Source organism: Pyrgilauda ruficollis, unplaced genomic scaffold, assembly GCF_017590135.1.
Source record: "Pyrgilauda ruficollis isolate IOZ18807 unplaced genomic scaffold, ASM1759013v1 scaffold38, whole genome shotgun sequence".
NCBI classification, from domain to species: Eukaryota; Metazoa; Chordata; class Aves; order Passeriformes; family Passeridae; genus Pyrgilauda; species Pyrgilauda ruficollis.
Window position 1 is genome coordinate 2,510,978 of NW_024525267.1, and position 17,905 is coordinate 2,528,882.

Genomic DNA, 17,905 nt, shown 5'->3' on the forward strand with positions numbered 1-17,905 from the left:
AGACACTTTGTCTTGTGACATTTTTAGTGGGTTCTAACTCTAAGTTCAGAGTTCTTCCACTGAATTAAAAGAGGCTAACAGCAGCGCCAACGTGGTACAAAGAAGCAAGTTTTGCTCTTAAAGAGTGACTCCTCACACGCATTCACCCCAGAGCAAGAAGACCAACTGTGTGTACTGAATGACCTTCTTAAATCCCCTCTCATCAGCCTGCAAAATGGCACTTCTGTCGAAAAGGTTTTACCCAGCATTGTCACTCATAAAACTGAAGATGACTATGACTAGGAGAGATTAGAGAGGGAGAAAATAACAGCAGCAAGCTCCTGTTTCTCAGTACAGCACACCATGCACTCAGGGGCAGGTCCTCACTCGTGCCACCCAGTCAATCCAGCAGGGTCCTGCTGGTTTCAGGGGAATTACCCCTGGTGAAACAGGGGCACAGCAGGGTGAACTGGACCCCCACCACTCCTGCAGCCTTGTGGGAATCCTGCTAACCACATACAGGGCACAGAAGATAACTTTGAAAAACGGGATGGTGAGAAGAACAAAACAAAAAGCTAAGATCAGCAGCGAGAATCAAGGGCATAATATGCTCAGTATTTTTTTTAATCTGCTTTTAAAACTCGGTGTGATTAATTTCACTCTTTACTGGCAGATGCCGGGAAACCCTTGGTGCCCGGCAGGGCCAGACCCTGGGCAGGACAAAACTGGGACAAGCTGAGGTGGCAGCAGGGAGAGGGTGGTTGGTGGCCTCGGGCTGGGTCTGAGCAGAGGGTGCTGGAGTGGGGCCCCAGGGTGTGGTGGGGTTCAGGCAAGGGGAAGGAAGGCTTTTGTAACTGGCAAGTTTCTCACCTTTAACTCTTGCCAGGGTTAGCAGGGTCCGTGCTGCCGCCTTGGTGAGAGACACTGGAACCGTGGCTGCAGCCCTGGGGTGCATGCTGACAGGCACCCTCCACACTGCCCTCTCTTAGGATCTCCCACACGGGCACAATCATGTTCCTTGGAGAGCCCCATGCTGACCTCCACCAGCAGCCTTAACACTTTAAGCCATCGACATTTCAGCAGCCCTTGTTTAAGCTTGAAGCCTCAGCAAACCAGGGGAGGGCAGCTGCCACTGCAGGCTGCTCCTGTGGGCTGAGGGTGCCTTGTCCCCGGAGGAGAGCCAAGCTCCCCAAGCATGCCCTCCACCCCCACCCAAGCAGGTGCAAGCAGGGCTCTGTGTGAGATCACCCTGCTTGTTTTTCTCTCCACACCCCCAGCAAGGACCTCAACAAGGTCCCAGAGGCTGGAAGCTTGCTCATTAACCCACTCTCAGGGCACTGTCAGTTGACACCTTTCTTGTGTCATGTGTCCTCCCCTTACTGTTCAGCAACACCAATTAGCAAAACGTGTTGCTAAATACCTGCTGAAGCAGCAAAGGAGTAGGAGGAGGTGACCAGGTAACTCCTCTGCACTCAGGAATACCCTAGCAGATTCAAGGGAAGAAACAAGCCTGGAAAAGCCTCAGGAAAAGGATTGCAGCTGAGTTTCTCAAGCACTGTCACCACATACTTCTAGAAGCCTCTTTTTCTTCACATGCTGTTTTCTTCTTGCCTCGCTTTTAAAAGCCACTCCTGCAAGACCCATTACCCCAGGGAGGGTCTGGTAGCAGACCTGGTGCCATGACAGCCTTGGGAAGGGGATAGCCACCAAGCCCTGTGCCAGCTCAGCTTCAGAACACCTCTTCCCAACCTGCCTGATGTCACCATCGCAGTCCTTGGGTTGTTTCAGCTCGCCTTTCCCTCCCCTCACGTGTGAAGGCATCACGATGGCTGTCTGAGTCCTGCAGTTAAATATGGGTGCATGGGTCCATAATGGTACATTGTAAGAGAATGTCTCAGGGTAGGCAGCAATAATAATTAGCTGTCAAGATTTGAAAAAAGGATAATCCATGCCATTGAGTTAACAGTCACTCACACAACACACATGGATTTAACTAATCTTAATTTGGAGAAAAATAACAATTCTAAATATATCAAATAGCCCATTTCATGGCAACCTGCAGCGGTGTTTATCTCTGGCTTCCAGCACATGCGAGTTATTTAGTTTCTCTCACTGGCAGTTTTACCATTCAAAAGCCTGAAATGAACATTCATGGAGCAGGGGTTGCAGTTAAATCCTGCCTCTGATAGGGAGCCTTTTTTCATGATGTACATCTACTACAATGTATGGAGCCCAGCACTGGTGGCTGGGACAGGATGAATGAAGAATTCCAATCAACCCCCTCCTCTTTCCTAGCACTATCTTTGCAAAAATTAGCTCATCATCTTAGTGAACCTCTGCTGCTGCTGCAGTTATATATTTGTGAAGGTCTGCTGGCCTGAAGGTGCAGGCCTGCCAGTGAATCTGGAGAAGTTCTGCTCCAAGTGGTGCCTGCTCCACAGAGGCTCCCTCCTCTTTGCTGGGGTTCTGTGAAAACACTCAGCATTAAAATCAAGCTACTGGTACTTTTTTTTTTGACTTGGGTAGTTTCAGAGAATCCTTCTAACAAACAGACCACAGGGCCATGGGGAAGAGATGAGATACCATCTGTGAAACGACAGTGGGAGCACCTTCCCAGGTCATTCTTCAGCCAGGACAGGTCACCTGGTTATGCCCAAGATCTGATAAATATGAAAGATAAAAAGAAGTATAAAATACAACAGTGGTCTATTTTTTTCCAAAATACCTGCCAGCAGTGAAATAAAAGAAGCAGTGACCGATAACTGCTTGCCAACTCATTGGCCTGGTTGTGTTTTGCTGTGCAACAATCTGGTACATCTCTTCGATACTATCACACCCTCTGTACAAGAGGCAGAACTGATTTTCAAACAGGTCAGCCAATTCGCAAAACAGAAAAAAAAACCTTTACAGGGCAGACTGCTCCTAAGCAAGTCACGTCCTCCCAGTGCCAGCTGACATGCTACCACACATCTTACGGACAGTGGTAACTAAATGAAAACACCTCCAAAACTTGGATTTGCAAGTTACCAGTCAGGGAAAGATGACAGATTTCATTATCAGAAGATCTTTAAAAGCTGATTGCAGAGACAAAGTTGCCTTTGTTTCCACTGGAATATAGAAATGTCTGTCAGAGATTTGTGTTGCATACATAAAAATTCTCGTGGGCTCCTAAGCTCTGCCTCAACGTGTCCCTCAAAGCAGCACAAGGTCTGTTGTGTGGTCAAGAGGCATTCAGTGGCTGGGGCAAGAAGAGCTACCCAGAAAGTAAAAAAAAAAAAGAGAGGAAGAAAGGCCTCAAGAGCACCCTGTGCCAGGATGAATACTCAGCGCGGTTTCTGCATCCCAATATCCTCACACCCAGAGCTACGAGAGGTACATGGGGCAGAGCCAAGCTCAGCACTTGACATACCCTCAGAGCATTCAGCCATAGGAAGCTGTAAGGTCTGGTGGCTTTGTCACACCACAGAAGGCTTTACAAATCATTCCGACCAAATAAGAAGGTCTGCAAAAATAACACAGGATCAAGGAGAGGAGCTGAAACCTCTTCGAGGACAGCAGTGGTGGCAGCATATTTCAGGGAGCCAGAGTGGCGAGTGGGTGATTTCTGCTTTCCCTCTTCAAATATAAAGACTCAATTATCTTTGAACAGCTTGCTTTACACATGAATTGACACATTTATTTTACAATAAATAACTGAAAGTTATCTATGTTTCCTTTACTGTTAATCTACACAAAGAAATAATAAACAGAGCTTGTCTACAAAAATGCAACTACTGCAGTCCTCAGAATTCAATTAAGCTAAAATAATTAATGCTTCCACCATATTAAATTACTTTATACATTTGAGCCACTGAAGTTTTTTTTTTTATTCTTTAATCTTTTTCGCCTTTTTATTTAATAAAAAAAGTTAGTTTCAAAGGGGGGGGGAGCTGGCTAGGAGGGGGAAAAAGAACATGATTTGCTGTTAAAATGTAATGGTCTCCTTTAGCTGACACAGCATGTAGAGTGTTTTGTGCCTTTGATTAAAATAACATTTTAAATGCTTTGAACAAACATATCTCCCCATACTTCTAAGGGATTATTTTACATATTTCTTGGTGGAATAAAGAAATTCATTCTTCCTGTCGCAGTACAGAAAGGCTAAGAATATCTTTCGTCACATATAAAGTAAAAATACTGTAGGCTGTTGCATTATTACCAAAAAAATAAAAAAATAAAGGGAGGGGGTGGCAGGGTAGGAGAAAGCTGCCTTAGAGATTAAGTTTCCCTTTTATGAAATCGTATTTAGTCTCTTTTTTTAACAAATCTAACAACAATGCTCTACAGCCGCTCACTGGGAAATACCTTTAATGTTAAATGCAGATTCTGATTTTCTTGGCTAATGCAGAAAGCCTTTCTATTGAAATATAAATAAGGGGTTTGGTATATCCCACTAAAGCCTTTCCAGTGAATGACTTCTGTGGGTTTTTCATGGCTACCCTCCATGGCTGTAATGTGAGGCTTTTATCCCACTATTGAAAACTATCCGCTGCTATTAAAAAAAATATGGAAGGACACTGCACCTTTTTATCTCAGAGCTGGGCTCCTAATTGAGAAAGTATTATTACAGCACTGTTTAGTGGATGTCCCTATCTCCATGCACTGCTGAGAAAATGCCAATCAAATGATAAACCCTTTTATTTTTCCTCAATTCAAAATCTTTCCTACATATTTTTCATTTGATATTCAGTTTAGTCTGAAAGAGATTAGGTGCTCCAGATTAGCTTTTAATTTTTTTTATGCCTTTTCCACATGTGAACATTTCCTTCACGACCTCCTACCCCAGCAGATTTTCTGCATGGCAAAAGCTTTGGTTATGTTGTTGCCAACCCCCAGAAGCTGGGATGGGACAGCACCCTCTGCTCTGGGAGTAGCCATTGAGGTACTGTGGACTGAATTTGAGCAGAGATTAGTAAGAGATGAGCTCTGGACTGCAACTGCAGCAGAGCTCTCCTAAAAAGTGCCTTACCAAGCACTGCACACCCTCCGCAAGGGACTGAGTGCCATCAGCTTGCACAGATCAACAGCTTCTGGGAGTGCTCAGCAGCACTCAGGCAGCCTTCAGCAGACCAGGGAAGGTTCTGAATACTTCCCTTCTGCTCCTACCAAATGGAAAGGAAATCTAGCCCTCAAATCTGCTTCACCACAATGTAATCACCTCTACCAAGAAATGTATTCACGACTGCAAAAGGATGAGGAAAGCTGAAAAGGGATGCGGAAAAGACAGGGTCAGGTCTTACGGTAGGTTTGCTTCCAGTGCTACAGCAAAGGCCTGCCACAGCTAATGCTCCCAGAGCTAACAGCTGCCCCATGTCAGGGTGGTGGCTGCACCCCAAAAAAATAGTCCTAGAAGAAAACAGTGTAATCAATGGGCATTGTATGCCCTGTCCTAAAAGACAGAAGGTCTGAAGCCCTCAGCCTTTTAAAGCCCACACCCTCATTGATGTGATACCCAAGCCTGTCAGAGGTGCTGGGGACTTGCTCAGACATCTCCAACACTAAAGGCAGAAATCTCTTAAGCTTCAGGTGTAAAGATAGGAGCCTCTCACCTGTCTGCTGGGGATCCCCTCATGGGAGCATCTCTACCACAGGCTGGACTGGATCTGGACTGTCAGATCTAATCCCGTAGGACAATTCCTAGATAAATCAGGATACTGGCAGCAAAGGCAGATTGTCACTGGTCTTCTGTATGGGATGCAGTTGGTTTGAACAAAAAAGGCCCGTTTGAGGGGAGATCCTGCTGTGTAACATAAAACCCCCACTCACTAGCAGGGAGGAGAGTCATCCTTTCACCACTGCAGAGGGGAAAAACACCCTGCTTGATGGAAGCAACCCCATGCCAGGCACTCTGCAGGAACCACTGCATACCACCTCACCTAGGTGGATAATCATCACCTGCCTGCCCACGTCTGAGCGGGGGAGGTCCACTGAATGAACGTTAACTTCACCACACGTGAGAGTTTTAGAAAAAGAAATGCTTGCAATTTACTCACTCAGGCCAGCCTATGCTCTTGTATCCTTATTCAGATCTCTTTGGGGTGTGCATGAGAGTGGAGGTGTTACACACCCAGCCCAAGCCATCTAAGGAGACCCAGAACAGGCAGCACAGGCTGCAGTGCAGGCCAGGAAGCTGACATCTACCCCAGGGAATGGAAAATGAAGGACTTCATGAAACCCTGCTTTAGCCCTCGCAAAGAAATCTTCTTCCCACTACCAGTCAGTGGGAAGAGGACTTTTCCTGGTGTCAGGATGCAGCCCTTCCCAGTGAGTCTGCATGTGACAAAGGGTATCTGGAACAGGACAGAACTGGGAACCTCACCAAAGTCCCCTATCCCTCTGCCACTGCTACTTGCTTAAGGATGCTCCTAAAATGGTTTCTGACCCCAACTTTCTGCTTTTTCCCAGATGTACAGACTGCCCCTTAGCTCTCCCAGCTGCCTGAGAGGCCCCTTTCTCCAGCAGCGGGCCCTGCACAGACAACTACAAAGAATTAAACAGGGGATGGACAGCCTTGCAGAGCTGTGAGGATCCTCCAGATGCATGGCTCCTATAAAGACGTGTTGCTGAAGCCTGTTTCATGGCACTTTCTAGAGGACTCTAGTTAAAAGATTACCTAGGCAAGTTGATTGAGTGTAAAACGTGCTGTACCTGCAATGTTCTCCTGCTTGGGGCAAATTCCTTTTGTAGGCGTGAGAAGACGGTCTTCTTCATCGGGTGTGACTTGGATCCCGATTTCCACTGGCTCTGACACTTTCCTGAGCTCGGCGCGTGAGGAGGGGGGAGGGCTGCTCTTATCCATGCTCTTTTCATAGCAGACACCACCAGTGCCATTGCACTGTTTTCTCTTGTGCTCTATAAAAACCAAGATGTCTCCCAGCGGGAAGTTCATCTGACACTGTCCGCAGGTTAACAAGTCGGGGTCTGTCCCGCCTGCGGCGATGCTGATGCCGCCTGGGTCTGCTATTGCCAGGCTCTCGTCCTCGTCGGCCAGTGCCGGTTCCACATGGTCAGCCTCTGCTTTGCATGGACAAGGAGAAAGAGGGAGGAAAGGGACGAGGGGAAAAGAGAAAGATTGCTTTGAGTGTTCACAGACTCTGAAGGATGCATCACCAGAGGCCCAGCCTCCCCCCACCCCCCTCAAAGGAGCCAAGCCTGATTAGATCTTTCTTTTATTTTTCAGCTTTTCCGCTCTCCCAGAATGATTTCAATATATTTTGCAACCAAGCCTGCCTGAAACAAAATGGAAAGGCTGACCTGGCATAGCTTTCTTGACAGCTCCTTCCCACTGCTGCCAGCACTGCAAGGATATCAGCAAAGAGCCATTTTGCAAGCGTTCGAGCCCCGAGTCACATTCTGAAATAGTTCCTCTCTTTTTATCCCACCTTCTCATTCCCTCCGCGTCTCCCAGCCATCTGGCCAAGGCCCCATCCAGCAAAGTTTATGCACCCAAGTCTTTCCTTCTTTTTCAGGGAGAGGGGGAAAGCTTTTATGCACCAAACTAGCAGGATCAGGCTCCCCGTGCCATACAAAATTATTACCACCTTGTCCCATTACAGAGTTACCGGCAAGATTAAATGACCACCCATTAGCAGAAATTACAAAAAACTACTTGCAAGACTAAAACAACCAGGGTATGGTCTCATGAGCAGTTAAGGGGTTTCAAAAGTGTGCACAGTGGGAAAGGGAATGAGGCACTTATTTAACATACTGGAATATTGGCTGAGCCTGAAATATTCCACTCTATTTTTCCAATGCCAAAAACCCTGCCATTGCTACATAGGCTAATAAAAGTTTTTTTGTTTAAATCTTGTCCACAGACGTGTTGAATTTCCTACCTTTACCCCCAAAGACTGAGAAAGAATTTCTGGGTGACTTGAATCAGTTTCTAGGAAATATGTAACTTGTCATGTCACAATTAATAAAACCCAGTATGTTTTAAATCAGTACTTAGAAGGCAATTTTTACACTATAAAATAATTGTGGATCACAATCCATTTCTGGGGCAAAACATGGTTTTTTGTTTGTTTTGTCTTGTTCTGCCATGTAACTGCCAAATCATACAAACCTTGGACTTTATTCAGGCAAAATTTCCACTGACTTTTGCCTAAGGCTGGTTTTCCTCTGCAAGGACTATAGGATTTGGGCTGAACAAAACAGAGGAACTAACAGTATGTAAATCAGTGGCTGAGACCTCTAATCGAATCAGGATTAAAGGAATAGGAGGAAAAATGTTCTCTATTAGTTTCCTCATGGATTTCCTGGGAAAAGTAAGTAACACAAATATCTCAAAGTAAAACTGTGATAGACAAATGTTATAATTCAGACCTGGACTCTTCTCCGTTCTGAAAACAAAAGGATATTTGTCCCACTCTACAGCAATTGAGGGGAAAAAACCCAACCAAAAAAAAAAAAAACAAAAACCCAAAAAAACCTAAGAAACACATAGAAAACGGACAAGAGGTAGAAGGCGAAATGCATTGCCTGGCAACAAAAATGGTTAAGCCTCGAAAAAAGGTAGTTTAGAAAAATAATCACTCCCATTTTTGCCTTCCAGAATAAATAACTGATCAGCATGTCTACCAGCTGTATTACAAGTTGCATCAGAGCTCTCTAACAGCAGAGCAGAGAGCGGCAGCAGCAGCGACAGCGACGGCAGAAAAGGACAGGGACCCCAGAGCAGTGCCCAGGCATGGACCATCCTGCTGGAGCCAGCGATGGGCACGAGAAGGCTCATGCTTCCCAACTCACTCATTCTGAAAATCATTAATTACCGTTTTCCTCTTAATCTAGGTTTAAAAGGAGTTTGAAGACAATACTAAGCAATTAATTCACCAATTTATATCATGAAAAGATGTCTCCTTGCCTTAGTGAAAATGTGACTGTAACCCTGTGCTGAAAAGGCACTGCTGGGAAGGGAGCAGATACCTGCGAACAGTGTGTCACGGTGCAAAAGGTAATTATTTAGTGCTGCAGTTCCCTTTAATGATCTAACATTGAGCAATATTGTTTATATTGAAGAGGGCTTGCACCTTTAATTACCAATTACATATACATCATTTTAGAGCCAAAAGAAAAGGACTGTGAAAAGGGTCTTTTAGAAACGTGCACGCAATTTGTAGCCAGAATTCCTATTAAGGGGGAAGAGTGTGTCAAAATATTTAAAAAAACTGTACAGAGAGGGACACACAGGCACGAAGATACACAAGTGGGAGATGGGACAAAGAGCTGGAAAAGACAACACAAAAACAAGAACTGAACCAAGGGTCATAAGAATAAAAGACGGCACGGAGGAAAAATGCTTGTTACTAGTTTCACTAACATTCCTGTAAAGCCTTTTGATTAAAGTCTGTGTCTTAAATTACAAAGGCTGAATTTTGGCATTTATATATATGTAACAAATATACAGAAAAGCACGGATCTCAACTTTATTATCTTTTTGATGTGAGGATTTTTTTTTTTTTTTTTTGCATGTGATTTAGATTGTGCTCTTCAGAAAATGTAGCAAAATTGCTGCAATTGATAAGGGTCCTGACCAGGCGTCGGTGCAAACATGAAGGAGATTTGAACAGCTAAACTGTTACGAATTCTTTCTTTTCAGTTCTACACTTCATTTGAATATTAGTTAAATCCACATATGCCTATTCGCTTACACTCACTCACTCTCTCTTTCCAAGGACTCTGCAATGGCACTTTTTTAAAATAACATCTGGTATTCCTTCATATTTTGGCAGTCGTCACATCACCAAAAATCAGCTTTTCGTTTTCTTGGTACGCCGAGCCCTCGTGATCAGTAGTAATTGGGTTTCAAACTATCAAAAGATTTTTTTTACTCAACTCTATTTCTGATTTGAGCTTAATAAATCATCAATCATGAGACCAGCTATTCACCCAACAATGCAAAAGCTATATTACATCCCCTTATTCACAACATGGAAAACAGACATAAAAGAATGAAAAACAAAATACTGAATAGATCTTCAAATGCATTTTATCCATGTCAATTTGCATTTATTTTTTTTTTACTCAGAATAAAAAAACACAAGAAAGAAAAGGCTTCCTATTGACAACTCAATTAAGCCATTAAAAACCTACATTCAAGTAACATTACAGGAGAGATTTAAAACCCACAAAGGGAAAGAGAAAAAAGCCTGCAAGTCCAGCCCATAACGCATTGGGTCATGCCTGGTTAATACAACAGCCAAGATCTTAGGCTGTTTAAGGAGCCCTTTAATACCAGTGGGGCAATTTAGGCCAGTCTCAATCTAAAGTTCTGACTCTGCTTGTGTCTGTGGGTTTAAAATGAGTCGCTTCACATTATTTGAATTTAACTCTGTGGTTTTATTGCTGTTGTTGGTAGATGGGTTTAGAGGTAGGAGGATGTTTCTTCACAAGTATTTATTTAAAATTAATTTATATTTTTAAGAAGAAGAAACTAGGCCACACAAAATAGGAGGAGGGAAAACATCTCATGTCGCTTACATGGAAAAAGTAAAAAAAAAACCAAATGAGCTATTTCCAGCCAGGATTCGTGCCCTGGTTCTTTCAGGCATGTTAAGGTGTGCCCAGTATTTTCCCTACATCCAGAGATTCCTACACAGAGGATTGCCTTGGCATTGCCTGCCTAGGGAGCACAGTGAGTTGGCGATGGGCAGTCTTTGGGGACATGAGTGACACAGTTGTTATGTGATGGCTTTGTGAAATTAAAGCAACCAGACAATCAAAATCATTTGCTTTACTCAAAAAAAGCATTACACTTGCTGACTGGACTCTAAGCAGCATCTCCAAGGTATACCACACCAAAATACAGTGGACAAACTCCTTAATTCCATAAAGGCACTCTCACAAAGCCACCAACACTCCTACTCCAGCATGGTGACATCATTAAAGCATATGTGCCCCATGCAAACAATGCTCTCATGCCCAGTGTTAAAGTGAACGCAAATGCTAACTACTTTCTGCCTGTCAATTGTCTCAAAATTTTACCCACTAATAGTGGAAACGGCTGTTTTGCTAAAAGTCATTTCCAAGGCTTTAAAGGACAGAACCATGGATGCTTGTTCACAGAGTTTGGGTGAGGCTGGGTCCAGACAGCAATCATTTATTTTCTTGGCTTTTTATTGCTCTGCAGAACCAGGGTAAGAAAGGATCTAGAACTTGCCAACCTATTCTTTTCCTTATTTTTCTTGTTCTACAGTATCAAAATGAGGCAAAGGGGGCAGAGGAAATGTTTTGGTGTTGGGCCAAAGTGTTGCATGTGAAACTTCCTCCCCGTGGCTGCTTTCTGCACAAATCAATAACGGGGTGGTGAAGGCAAGCACTGCCAGTGCCTTCACTGCAGAGGTGCTGCTGGGTGCCCTGCCTGCCCCAGCACCCTGCCACAGCCACTGCCCACCCTTGTGCCCACCTGGGGGACAAGGCACAGGCTATCCCACGGGCCACCCTTCTCTGGGACAAGCTGGGGAACCCAGAGTCCACCGTTCCTGGGGACACAGTTCCTGGTAGCCAGGTACAGGATACAGCCTAGAAATGTGCTGCAGCACGTCAAGTGCACGGTTCTCCTCACAGTCACTGCTGTCTTGAAGGCACAGCACAGAGAGCTCAGCCTAGTTGGGGAGCAAGCACAAAGGACTGATATGCTCTTGAGGGTGTTGGCCCAAAGCAGGCCTGAAAATTATGTCCCTTCAATCAACACCCACATGTCACATTTACTGTAACATCAACATGCTTAACGGAAAGTAGCTCGAATCACACGCTCTCTGGCTGGGTTATCACCGAGATCGGTGTCAGGATCCTTGCTGCACAAAGACTAACGCTGCTCAAAGCGGGCAACGCGGCTCTTTGCCGTCGAAGTTTATCAATAACCCGCTTCCAGAGCATCTCAGCAGCTCCCTGCAGCCACAAGGTGCAGAGTTGAGATTACGCCTACATATTGCACCAGCATCACACTCAGCAGTACCAGGCACCGCTTATCTGACACCAATTTTTAATTTTTCTGAAGACAGCAAAGCAACTGTTTGTGTATTTAATTTTTTCCTAAATGTTAAGTCCGAGGCTGAGTTTGCCAAAAGAGACAACTTGATTGAGAATTCCCGAAAACACATGGGATCACACTGTGATCCCCTCGCTTTCCCGGCATGTGCAAAGTGCACAAAGGCAGCCGGAGCGGCGGCAGGCGAGGCTGTGCCCCTCCGTGCCGTGCGAGCGTGGCCCCGGCGCGGCCGCAGAGCCGCCGTGCCGTGCCGTGCCGTGCCGTGCCGTGCCGTGCCGTGCCGTGCCGTGCCGTGCCCCGCCGCCAGGTGCGGGCGGGCGGCCGGCGCAGAGCGCGGCAGGTGCCGGGCCCGGCGGGCAGGACGGAGCGGCCGCCCCCGCTGCGACCGCACGGGCGCCGGGACGCGGCAGAGTGCGGGGAGGGAGCGCGAAATGACCCGGTCACTGCGACGCTTCAGCACCCGCCGAGGGCTGCGAGGTGAAGGACTGCGCTGCAGCACTGGTACCTCAGACACCTTTTGCAGAAGACCGAATCTCTCAAAAAGCAGTTTAACCCTCACAGCAGCTGAACCCTACACACCTGAGACAGAACAACCCCAAGCATTGCCACAAAGAGCCACTCAACAGATCAGGATTTAGGGGAAAGAAGAAGGAAAATGACATAATAACCATGCCGGACCCAAACAGGACAAAAGACAAGAATATCTAAGAATCTGCACAAATTTCCAACACTTGTCAGATGTTATTTCTTCAGAAACTATGTACAGTGTTACGGAAGAGAGTAGTGTGTCTCTTAAGTAAACTATGCATTCATAAAAAAATATTTACTGCTTTTGAAAGCAGAAAATGTATAGGCTCTTCTATAGACTGCAGAAGCTGTAAATCTCTGCAGATAAAATGGGATGTGATGATGTGATATAAAAGCACTCTTTGTTCCCCAGTGAATACATTTGTTTTATTTAAAACTAAACGACAACCAAGGAGAGAAAGGAGTGCTCGGTGCCACAAAAGGAGAAGGAGCAGTATTTGGGTACAGGCTTTCAACTGACATAGAAAAGAATACTGGAAGCAGAGATTCTTACCCAAGGATTTAAAAGGCATGATCAAAATTAAGCAATTAGTTCTGAACATGTATTAAACACACAACAGATCTGTTATTTTCTTAAATATCAGACTCAAAAGAGACTGCATTTTTCAATTGTTTATGGCACACTGTTGCTCATATACAATTTTCTTAAGCCTTTTTTTTTTTTTTACTTTCATTGAAGCATATTCATTATAACATTCAGTGAATTTATGGCTTCTTCCAGTGGCTTAGTAAAAGGGGTCATAAAAAAGTTAAGTAAACCAGTATGTTTTTTTCCTCTCCCTTAACTTTGGATTCCTTTTTTGTACTGTGCTGTCTAGTGCTTAGTCTTTGGAAAGTACCTTGGGCATATCCAGCACACATACAAATTATCAGCTGCTCCAGGAAAAAAACAAAACGGAATTTCTTGCACTGAGGCAACTACACAAAAGACTTGCATATGTCAAAAATACAGAACTAAGTCGCTGTGAATGCTGCACCATTAATCAAATCCCCGATCTGGTGTCACTTTTGCCAGTAAAATGATTATATTCTTCTAACCCCCTTCTACTGGCGCGTGCCTGCAATGCATGAAGTGTGTCCCTCTACTTTAATTTGTTTTCGAATAGTCTCCTTTAGGCATTTTTTATATATCCTTTGGAAAAAAAAAAAAAAAGGCAAAGAAATAAGCTGCTACTTAAAGCTCCAGCAAGGGTCTACAGTACTGAGCAAGCAACAGCTTTTTGAGAAGGAGGGCAGACAGCGAGAAAATGTAACTGATGTTTAGGAGCCTCTGAGGCTGCAGCTGAGTGCTGAGAAATGGTGTGCAGCCTGCTCAGATACATTTTTTAAAAGTAAATAAACACCGAGGAGGAAGGTGCTGTAGTACAAGCAGCTGAATGAATCATGCATTTATCAATGCATGCAGTTATTGATGCCTTTTCCCTCCCTCATTAAAAAGATACATACATATAAAGCTGTCTACAGACAATGCTGATGCTTCACCAAGTGCTTTAGTGGAATTGCCAACTTTAAAGCATGTGGGTAAACCCCAGCCACTCTATTTTTCTACATGCTTTCTCTGGACAGTACCGAAGGGAGGCTAAATTCAACCAACAACTGCACTGCAACCCTAGAGAAACCAAACTGCAACCAAAGAGTAGGAAATGCTCTGGCAAGGAGGCTAAGAGCCATTTTGGGGTAACAGGTCTCTGCAGGGAGGCTTTTCACCAGGCTTTGACCTGAGGGAGTGGGAAGGGTGGGAGGCAGAGGAGGGAGAGAGAGGAAGGGGAGCATGGATGTGTGTGCACTTGGTGGGTAAAGGAAGGAGAGGAGGAGAGAGGGATAGCTGTTTCTCTTGATAAAAGTTAACAATCATGCAGTGGAAGGGAAGCCACAGTAAGTGGAAACCTGAGGTTTTGGGAGGGAAGAAGGGAAGGTTTTCCCCATGGCTGTGCAACACTAGCATCAGCAACGGCCCAGGCACTGTGCTCTTCAGCTTACCGGTCTGTCAAATGAGCTGGCTGCTGTCTATATGCTTCCAACTAGCACAATTCAAACATTAAATGAAGTAGAGAAATCATCAGATAAATTACTGGTCCTCTCTACCCGAGAGTGAAGGGTTTTTGTACAGCTGATGACAGCCCTGATCCTTTGTCTGACCTAATTTACTTCTCTTGAAGGTTAGAATAAAGCGCACTTTCCTGTCACAGGATAACCTCCGTGCGCATACTGCACCCTAAAAGTAAGATGCTTCTTCTATGTCAATAGTGCTGTAACTCGATGGAGTTCTCAGGATGAGTGAAACGCATATCCAAAACTTCCCGTGTGCACGCCACTAAATTATACATTTGGGCAGGAAAACGTCCTGCTAAAGTCCATCCATGACACGCAAGCCGACTGCAGCAGAGAACAGCACAAGCCTGTCGGAGAAGCCTGTGAGCTGCTCAGCAGCAACTTCTATGTGACAGATATGATTTTGTGTTTATTTCTCTAGGAAAAAAGAATGCTTATTTTCATTTGCAGGAACTACAGATAGCAGTAGGACCTGAGGATCAAAGTATGTTAAACTGTCTCATATCAAATCCTCTCTGCAGAATTACATGTGGCTTTCTGATATGTAATAGAAGCCAACTTCTGTAAATGTGTGTCTGCTTTGTTGCTGCACACATCTTGTCCTACAACTCCAGCTTCTTCACTCTGTGTTTTCGCATCCACTAGAACAAACATACGGATCTCCGTGGGTTCCCCCCACTCCCCACCACGCAGGAAGCTCACTCATGTGCAGGTATCATTACCCCTATCACCATCTGACAACAACAAATTGAGAATTTAAACATTGTCTGTTGACAATAAAAACCACCGTTAAAAACTAATTTTAATTAAAAACTCCTGTCCGCCCGAGTCAATTAATCAGCCGCGATTTCGTTAAAAATAGATTTGTCTCGCTGTCAGCCTCTCTCGGCTAGCTCTATATAGATCTTCGCATGAAAATCAATACTACAACTTTACGCCGGGCGCGTTCGGCAGCACGGTGCGCGCCGGGCGCGGCGGTGCGGGCTCCGGCGGCGCATCCCGCGCGTCCCGCGGCGGGGCCGGCGCGGCCATCGCACGGGCTGGGAGCTCCCCCTAGTCGCCAACCCCCGCCACTGGCGGCCGGGGCACACGGCAGGCTCCGGCAGCCGGCGAAGTTTATTTTGGAAAGTATTTTCCATCAACAAACAACACAAAGAGCAAAGAGATGCAGGTAGGAAATGTGGGAGACAAGCTAATATCGCGTGCGAGGCATTTTGGAAGCAGAGGTTTGCTCGCAGCGAGCTCAGCCCTGGGAAGAGCAGCTGAAGTCAACCAGAGTCTATAAATGATATCAAAAATTTGTACTACTTCTTCGAGCGCACACTTCTCTAAGTCATAATTATTGCCAAATATGCCACAAGACAACCCTTTGTTCTGCAGAAAAACACACATTTTGTGCAAACCAAGGGTTCCCACCATTTCTATTAAAGGCAGCCAGTTTGTGAAATCTCAAAGAGTTTTATTTCTCGGTATTTAAATAAGCCTGACAAAATATGCTCTGCATCTGCCGACCAGAAAAAAACTGCAAAATGGTTTCTCACCCACTGTATATCTATTTAAGCCACCGGACACACCAAGCAAAAAGGACAGAACAACCCACAGCCACAACCTAGTTACCTTGCAGCAGTTTTTAAAAACATTTTTAAAGAAGAGAAACTATGAAAATGTGCCAGTATTTTTTTTTTTACTTATCTTGTATGTCCAATAGAAATATATTCAAATAAAAGACAACCTGAAGTCGACAGTATGCAACCTTTCTTTTCCCCTGTCCTATTTAAAGTAAACACATGTAATGTCTTTTAAAAGGCTGTGCTTTTCTGTGCACAGCCATGCAGGTATTATGAAAAAGTCATCCATCCTTAAAATAATAGTAATTTCCTCTCTAATTCTTCAGTCACAGCTTACATTCTCTTTGTATTAGAGTTGATTACATTGGTGTGGGTTTTGTTCTGCAGGGAAAGTATGTTAATTGCGCTAAATCTAAATGCATTTTAAGAGAAGCTCCTTGGAGCAATTTGCAAAACTTTGACATGCAAAAAATCATAGGGTTTTTGTTATGATTTTTAATGACTACGTACAAAACAAAGTGATACAGGAAATTATTGCTCTTCCTAGGAAACCTGTTGACCAGGTACTGAAGACCTGTCTTGAGAAACCTGGTTCTCTGCCTGGAATTGTATGATTTTCCTGTGCCTTTGCCTCTCAATCTTTGCTGCTGCTCTACAGAAATGTTCTAGCTTTGCCGCCTTCTGCAAAACTGCTACCAGTGAGCTTTTCACATGCTCTTGCCTTTCACATTTCCTTCAAATGCAAAATGCAGGGCTAGTTTGAAAACAGATTTCTTAAGTTAAAAATGGAAGATCTTAAGCTGGAAAATCAGCAATTTGAACCAAACCAAAATAACATTTCTTTGCACTGAGCAGCTCAACACTTCAGCCTCCTCTCCTACACATAATCAGCTCTTTTGCATTGTCCACCCATTTAAATGAGCTTGGCTACCAAGTTTGCTCTGTCCACCAGCGGTGAAGAAAGGTCCAGAGTTGCTTTTTTCTCTCCATGTGTTTCACCGCTTTCTTTTGTCCTGCACGGTTACAAGGCTGCCTGGGTGAGCCTGGCAAACACAGGCAGGCCACTCGTTTTGCACCACTTAAAGACCACTGTGCTAATGAGATGCTGCAACTCCGGAGCACAGCTACATTGCACTTTCTCTCCTTTTTGAGTTTGTTTGTCTTACACTCAGGATCTAAACGTTCTCCAAACACCAAGTGGATGAAACCAAATAAACTCCAGCTGAACAGTGTCAGAAAACCCTTCTCTCTCTCTCTGACTCTCTCCCCATCTCTCTCCCCATCTCTTTCCTTGCCTGGCAGAGACCTCCAATCCATCCTGAAATGTAACTCCCCTTACAGATGCCAAAAAGGGAGACAGAGCAAAAAAAGCCCAAGCTAAACATAACATAAAAGCAAGATTTCTGAAAACAGTATCAATTCATCCTGGCTTTGGGGGCTTGGTTTGGGATTGACTCTGTTTTGTTGTGAGTGCTTTGGTTTCCTATTCTGTTTGCCCACTACTTTCCAAACTCCTCTTTAGAGAGGACACTGCCTGGCTGCTTTTCCCCCACGAATGACACTTCCCGAGGAGTGCAGAGACTGCGACCCCCTCTCCTGCAAGCCTGCAGCTGAGGCTCAGACCTGTGCGCTGAAATGCCTGCGCTCCTGCTCCCCAGCCCCAACCCCAGCCCGACGCAGCTCCCCCCCG

The 17,905-nt window shown here is 44.9% G+C and overlaps 1 protein-coding gene across 4 annotated transcripts in view; it reads right to left on the minus strand.

The window, feature by feature from the left end:
- BCL11B (BAF chromatin remodeling complex subunit BCL11B) overlaps positions 1 to 17,905 on the minus strand; it is a 91,056-nt gene that overhangs the window by 70,329 nt on the left and 2,822 nt on the right. For 2 of the 4 annotated variants that reach the window (XM_041476333.1, XM_041476331.1), the window contains exon 2: positions 6,667 to 7,032. In XM_041476333.1, the coding sequence (XP_041332267.1) occupies positions 6,667 to 7,032 (366 nt within the window). Of the gene's footprint in view, positions 1 to 6,666; positions 7,036 to 17,905 lie in introns of all 4 variants that reach the window. The other 2 variants (XM_041476334.1, XM_041476332.1) reach the window with 1 other exon arrangement.